General features: G+C 67.8%; 1 protein-coding gene across 1 annotated transcript; it reads left to right on the forward strand.

The window, feature by feature from the left end:
• Window positions 1–927: 927 nt before the first annotated feature.
• Window positions 928–7464, forward strand: FAM131A (family with sequence similarity 131 member A). The gene is given in 7 exon segments (XM_074834581.1): window positions 928–1327; window positions 1329–1372; window positions 2997–3121; window positions 4165–4258; window positions 4547–4729; window positions 4917–5045; window positions 5426–7464. Coding segments are annotated over 7 exon segments (1077 nt in total). The 5' UTR covers window positions 928–1271; the 3' UTR covers window positions 5872–7464.
• Window positions 7465–7531: the final 67 nt, after the last annotated feature.

Below are 7531 nucleotides of genomic sequence, written 5' to 3' on the forward strand. Positions count from 1 at the left end.
TGTGCTTCAGTGGGTTGGGCTGCCTCGTGCTGAGTCACCCTGGCCATGGCCCAGAGGGTGCAGAATAATTAACCGGAGACTGTTCCCCAGATGAGAGGCCGATCTGTCTGAGCTGTAGCCCTGGCACCACTAGTGCTGGCAAGCAGTTGTCAGGGAAAGGCCAGCAGGGCCTCGGTTGGGGGGGCTACTGGCCAGGAGCTCCCCCTGCCCAGGAGTGAGTAGAGGGAGGCCCTTGGGCTGCTCTGGTACTCTGGTTGCTAAGGGAGAGGGTGGCACCCTGGCAGTGCCCTCCTGCGCCCCTCTGTGCCAGGGAAAGGTGTTGCAACATTGATTGCTATCAGTAGGTTTCAGAATAAACAGATGTCTTTGGCTGCAAGTTAACCCTTGGCCTGGCCTCAGCGCTGGCGTGGATCTGCTGCCAGGGAGGTCACTGTGGTGCCACCAGATGCGATGTCCTAAACCCTGCACCCACCAGCCCCAAACCCAGCCCTAGCGAGGTGGGACCCCCAGCTCTGGGTCAGGGGGTGCAGGTTCACTCCAGCACCACCCGCACCTCTGTGTGTGGGGCGGCAGGCAGGGCCAGACGCCCCCACTTTCGTGGGCAGGCCTGGGGCTGAAGGGAGGCTGTGTCCCTGCCCCTTGTCCCCCTGCTCCCCGGGGCCGGGCCGCGCCCCTGCCGGGGAGGGGGGGACCGTGGCCGGGGTGGGGGGGCGGCGCTGTCCGCGGTGCTGGCACGGCGCTCTCCGCGGTGCCCGGCCTTCCTCTCCTCCTCCTCCTCCTCCTCAGCCCCCTCCTCTTCCTCCGTCCATCCTCCTCCTCCCCGCGCCCCCCTCCTCTTCCTCCATCCCCCTCTTCCTCTTCCTCCAGCCCCCCTCTTCCTTCATCCTCCCCGGCTGCCTTCATCCCCCTTATCCTCTCACTCCTCACCTCCCCTTCCTCCTCTTCCTCCCAGCCTCCCTCTCCCCCATCCACCCCTTCCCTACTCTTCCTCCTCCTTCACCCCCTTCGTCCTCCTCTTCCCCAGCCTTCCTCCTCCTCTCCCTCCTCCCTCCCTCTCCCCATCCTCCTCCTCTTCCTCCCCATCTCCCTCCCTCCTCCCGCCTCCCCCTCTCCCTCCTCTTCCTCCCCCAGCAGTGACGTCTCTGGACGTGCTGCTCCCCGGCCCGGCGCAGGCACCGCTCGGGGCTCCGGCACCGCGGTCCGGCCCGGCCCGGCCCGGCTCGGCCCGGCAGCCGCCTCCGGTGGGGCGCGGGCGCTGCCCGGGGCCGCCCATGCGGCCGGGGGGCGATGCGGGCGGCGCGGAGCCGGCGGTAGTGCCCGCACCGGGGCCCCCCCGGGAGCATGGGCTGCATCGGCTCCAAAACCACCATCGGTGGGTGAGCGGCACCGGGCTGGGACCGGGGGGGGGGTTGGGGGCTCATGGGGGGTCTGAGGATATGGAGGGAGCGGGGGGGGGGCTTGGGGATGTAGAGTGTAGGGGGGTGCTGGGGGGGTGTGGGAGGATGCTGGGGGGCGGCCGGGGGTGATGCGATGAGGGGGATGGGGGATGTGGGAGGGTGGGGGGTGGGGGGGGTCTAGGGGATGGGGCGACGGCGTACGGGGTGGTTTATGGGCTTGGGGAAGCTGTGGGGGCTGGGGGAAATGCGGAGGGGGGCACAGAGGATTGGGGTGCCTATGGGTGGGCGGGAGATACAGGGAGCTTGAGGACTGGGGTGCATACAGGGGATAAGAGCTATAGACGGGTGGGGGTTTGGGGGCCCGGGGATGTTGCTCTGGGGCAGCTGGGTGGCCCAGGGGGTGCGGGGAGATATGGGGTGGGGGGGGGGATGTGTAGGGATTGGGGGATTGGAGGAGCTGGAGAGCAGCTCTGGGGGAGCTGGTGGGTGGTGTGTGGGGTGCAGGGGGCTGGGAAGGGGATGTGGGACTGGGGTGCTGGTCAGAGGCCTGGGAGGGTATGGGGGTGCTATGAGGGGGAGTGAGGTGTTTGGGGGGGCTATTGGAGGGGCTATGGGGGCTGGCAGGGGTGTGCTGCAGGGTGTGGGGTGCTGCGGGGGTGCCACAGATGTCCTGGGGGTGCTGCAGGAGGGACGGGGGCGATGGGGGCTGTGGCTGTGATCCGAGGGTGTTCTCGGGGCTGGGGCTGGTGGGGGCCGGGCCGGAGCTGGGGGTGTTGCAGACATGCTGGGAGGCCCTGGGTGTGCTGTTGCTAGGAGGGGAGGGGTGTCGATGCTGGGGTATCACCACGGGGTGCCCCTGCCCACAGCCGGGGGTGGGGATGATGCTGTCAACAGCTTCTCCAGGAGCCAGGGGCTACCCCCAGATAATAGGGGAGCATGGTTTGTCCCCCCATATCCCACCCCACAGCCGGTTTATGTCAACTGGGCCCACCTCGGTGCAGGGAATGAGGCTCCGTGAGGGCTGGCCTGGCCTGGGGGCTGCAGTGGCAGGGGACCCTCCCGGGCCCCGGTGCTTGGGAGTCAGTCCCCGATGGGGCGGGGGCCCATCCATTTGGGGTGTCGGTGCCAGGAGGTCAGGGTGGGGGATGGGTGCGGGTGCTTTTATCATCCCCATCCCATTTTGCTCCTTTCCCTCCTGCCCCAGAGATGGGGAACTGGGGAGTGGGGTGTTGGAGATGGTGGAGGAGCGCCAGACCCCCGCAGCACGGCCCAGCACTGCCTCCGTCCATGCACCCAGGCCCAGTCTGTACCCCCACACCCTGGTCTAGTTGCCCCCACCTCTCCCAAAACAGCTGCCAAGCCGGGACGGGCGCCCGGTCCCTCGTGCCAGGCTGGGGCTGTGTGTTACCGCTGACACAGGCGGAAGAGTTGCCTGGGTGTGAGTCACCCGTGCTGCAGCACCCGGCTGCTCCGGAGCAGCTCTGCAATGAGTTGTGTCTGGTCTCAGACTGGGCAAGAAGCTGCTACCCCGGGGTGGGGGGGCGGAGGGGCCTGCCAGGGGAATGGAGGTGCTGACGCCGGCCCGGGCTCTTCCTGCAGTGGCCGTGGACACGACGCTGTGCGTGGAGTGGAAGGAGGTGAAAGCGCTGTCGCCGCTGAGTGCCACCCGCCCACTGCCCCGCCTGGCACGCCAGGCCTCCTTCGACAGCCAGGACTTCCTCCAGGTACCGCTGAGCCCAGCCATGCCTGGCCGAGGTGCCTGTGTGCCGGTACCCCATGGTGGGACACCCGTCCTGGCCGTGGCTGGGGGCACAGGGGGCTCCACTGCCCGCCTGGCCCTGCCAGCTCGCAGCCGGCTGCGGGGCTGCTCTGACGTCAGCCGCGAGCCAGGCTGTATCCTGGGAGAAATCAGTCCACGGTGCCTCGTTGCCATGGTAATGCAATTTGTTGCGCGCCTCCAAATCCCGCATCACTTCCCCCGTGGCCATGGGCTCGGGGCCTGCTGTGGCCAGGACAGGCAACGGGGACATGCAGCGGGATGTTCTGGCATGGCGAGTGCTGCTGGGGAGCAGGCACTGGGGAGCCCGGCCATGGTGACCTTGCACACACGTGTGTGTGTGTGTGCACAAGCTGGGGAGGATATTCAGTGGCACCAGCTCGTATAGGGCATGTACACGTGTGTGTGTGTGTACATGTGCAGACACGTGCGTGTATACAGTGAGTGCCTGTGTGCGTGCTGTACAGGCACACTTGGAGTGCACACAGTGAGCACACGTGTGTGTGCAGGGAGTTCACGTGTGTGCACGGTGAGAAGGGCGCCACTCTGCAGGGTGTGTGTGAGCGTGGATGCGTGTGCGAGTGCACATGTGTGTTTCTGGTCAGCGTGTGTGTATCAGTGTCTCTGTGTGTGACGTGGTTACGTGAGTGGGCACGTGCAGGCGCGTGTGCGCTGAGCACGTCTGTGCAGGTGTGAGTGTGCACACTGTGCACAGGTGTGCTAACCATGGGAGTGTGCACACAGGCACGGGGGTGTGTGTACCCACCGCTCTGCGTGTAGTGGCTGTCACCATCCCTCTGCACACATGTGCGCACGTGTGCCTGTAACACACATGTGTGCACAGACACCTCAGGCCCCGCAGGGAGGGCACGGAGCAGGGCCAAGCCCCCTCCCAGGGCAGGGGGGTCCCAGAGGGGGAGTGGTGGCAGGCAGCGGGCAGGGCATGGGCAGGGTGGCCGGGGGCCATGACGCCCCTGCCCGCTCCGGCAGGTCAATGTTGAGGACACTGTCGAGATGCTGCCCAAGTCGCGGCGTGCGCTGACCATCCAGGAGATTGCCGCCCTGGCCCGCTCCTCGCTGCACGGTAACTGCTCGTCTGGCTTGTGGCGCGGGGGTGCCTGGGGGGGCCATCCAGGGAATGGGGGGGTCTCCTGTGAGCAAGGGTCCTGGTCTTCTTGGAGAGGGCATTGGGGTCACCCCTCTGGGGTTTGGGGGGCCTCAAAGTGTCCCTGGTGGCACACAAGAGGAGAGCAATGGGGGGTGCCAGGGCCCGAGGGCCAGAGGTGGGGGCTGCGGGGTCCCAGGGTCATGGGCTTCCTGGAGGGGACTCGGGGTGCCCGGGGGGGTGCTGACGCGGGGGCACGTCTCGCAGGCATCTCGCAGGTGGTGAAGGAGCACGTGACGAAGCCGACGGCCATGGCGCAGGGCCGTGTCGCCCACCTCATTGAGTGGAAGGGCTGGTGCAAGCCGGTGGAGCCGCCGGCCGCCCTGGAGAGCGCCTTCAACTCCTACTGCCACCTGAGCGAGGGCGAGCAAGAGGCGCGCTTTGCTGCCGGTGGGCACCGCATGGGGTGCGGCTGGCGGGCACGCTCCCCGCCGTGGGCAGGGGTGGTGGGCCGGGTTGTCCCCATCCCACCGTCCCTCCATTGGTGTCACGGCACTGTGGGCACAGAGGCACCGGGGCAGAGGGATCGTGGGGGCACCTCCCGGAGCGCGCGTGACCCGTGCCTGTCCTGTGCCAGGCGTGGCGGAGCAGTTTGCCATCGCTGAGGCCAAGCTGCGAGCCTGGTCCTCCGTGGACGGGGACGACTCCAACGACGAGTCCTATGACGAGGACTTCCTGCCCTCCACGGAGAGCTCCCAGCCTGCCGGTAAGCACCACGGGAAGCGGGCACCCACCGGGCGGGCAGGGTGTCCCGCTGCCAGTGCCAAGGGTTGAAGGAGTCGGGGTGCCCCATCCCTGACCACCTTCCCCAGCCTGGCCACCCCCTTACAGGGCAGTGCCCCTGCCTGGCACCATGGCAGGCAGTGCTGTGCAGGGATGGGGAAGCCCTGCAATGTGACCCTCCCCGGTGCCAGAGTGTATTTTGTTTTTCCTTTGATGGTCACCAGTGTCATGCACACAGAAATTTGTGGGCAAATGATGCCTGGCACGGGGCTGCTCCCATCCTGCGGGGCATGGGGGGGTGCAGATGGCAGCCCTCGGTGCCATCAGCCCTGCACTGACCCTGGGCATCCCGGTTTCCCGCAGAGCTGCCCAGCACGGTGCCCACCAGCGCGCTGCTGCGAGACCTGCTGCAGGGCCACCTGTGCCAGCTGGGCGTGCGGCACGGCTCCTGCGAGCCCGAGAGCGACTCCTCGCACACTCTCTCCCCCGAGACCCTCTGCTCCAGCCTCTGCAGCCTGGAGATGGTGTCCCCCTCCGAACTCACTGCCAAACTGCTGGGCTCCCTGGGGGGCGAGGACCTGCTGCTGCCCAAGCTGCCCCCCCCGGCCAGCCAAAGTGCCTTGCGGGGCCTGGCACGGCTCCGGTGCCAGGACTCCCTCTACTCCGTGTCCTACGCCGAAGCCTGCCTCTCACCCGCTGAGGATGAGGTGGTGCTGAGCAAGGACTTCCCACTCCGCCGGAAAGTCTCCGACGTCGCGTCCTCCGGGGTGGCATCGCTGGAGGAGGAGGAGGAGGCCGAAGAACCCTGATGCCCCCCTGGGGTGTCCTGCCTCTCCCGGCGGGGGTCCAGCCCCCCCGCCACCGCCCTCCGGCCGGACCCCACACTGGGCGATGGACAGGCCCTGCTGCTGCTCCCCCTCACTATCGGGGTGCAGAGGGGGGTCAGGGGGTTGCTGCAGCTCCCCCCCCCGGCCAGTGTGCCCCTGCCGTGCCCTGGCCCTGCTTGGCCACATCGTTGCCCTCCTGGATTTTTGCATGAGAGCAGGGAAGGGGCACAGGGAAGGGCTTGGGGGGGTCCGACCCCTGCTCTGACGCCCAGATGTGCCCCCCAAAACTGATGGGACCGAATCAGTGGGGCTAGTTGTTCGCATGTTCCCCCCCCAAGACTGGCCCGGGCTCCCCTTTTGGGCACGAGGCCCCCCCTGTTGGCATGGCTGAACCTCTCTGAGCATCCCGTGGTGCCCCCGCCCCATGTCCGGCACCCTCGGCTCAGGGCGGTGGGGGGGGCGCAATTTGGGGAGCGGGGACTTTTCTCCTCTCTCTCCAGCCGGCTTTTATCAGACTGAGTTTTAAACTGTGAACTGCTGCGCCTCGGGGCACGGGGCCGGTGGGGGGGTGCCGGGGGGGCTGTGGAAGTGCTGCGGTACCGGGGCTTTCTATACTTTTGTACGCACGTGAGGCCGGCACGGGAAGACTGCGGGGCCGGGTGGGGGCCGGGTGGCCATGAGCCCCCAGGCTGGGGTTTTGGGCCACCAGCGACAGCATCCCCAAGCCAGCCCCGTGGCAGGGGGCTCAGCCCAGCCAGGGCCCCCCAAGTCTGCTGTGGGGCAATGTGGGGTGGAGAGAGGGGGGAGGCGGCGGGACCGACGTCCCCGTCCCTGTGTCACTCACCCCTAGCAGGGAACCAAGTGCCTACATGGAGGGCGACCAGCCCGCCCTGTCCTGGCCGGGGGTGGCGCCCCGGCTCCGGGGCTCCCCTAGGGCCATGCTGGGGGTCCGGGCATGCCGTTTGGGGGAGGAATGCCAGTTTTTGCCAACGCTTGTGCCCCCTTTCCCGCATGGCACGTGTTCTCGTGGGGCTGCTCGCCCGCTGCATGCTGCTCCTTGCCCAGCCCAGCCACAGCCCTGCACCCCAGGGTGCCCCCAGCACCCACTACACTCCTGCTCCTGCGCACCCTCCCCCCAGCACCCCCATCAACCTCCACCGGGCACAGCACCCATTCCCCTTCCCTGCCCTGGGCTGCCCGGCGTGGGGCTGGCTCCCCTCTCCCTGCATGGCCAAGCTGTGAGGGTGTGCAGGGGCCAGCAGGCCCGACGCCACACTGATGGGCTCCCTGACACCCACCACCACCCCCTTTCTGGAGACAGCAGATACTCCCCACTACACTGGGATGGGCTGGGGGGTACAGGGTGCCTGCATATGAGGGGGGGGGGCTTTGCTCTGCCTGTGTGTGTGTGTGCGTGTGCACACCTGGGGGGTGTATGTGCATGTGCACGCGTGTGCATGCCCACGGGAGCTGCCTGAGCCCCCTGCCCCACTGCAGCAGTACCCCCATGGGGTGCCCACACCCTGGCACCCCCTCCTCCATCCCACAAGGTCTCGAATAAAGTCCATTGTGCGAGCTCTGCGCCGGAGCCTCTCCTTGTGGGTGGGGGGCACCTCCTCCCAGGGGGGGCTGGGAGCCGGTG

This window comes from Strix aluco, chromosome 9 (assembly GCF_031877795.1).
Source record: "Strix aluco isolate bStrAlu1 chromosome 9, bStrAlu1.hap1, whole genome shotgun sequence".
Taxonomy (NCBI): domain Eukaryota; kingdom Metazoa; phylum Chordata; class Aves; order Strigiformes; family Strigidae; genus Strix; species Strix aluco.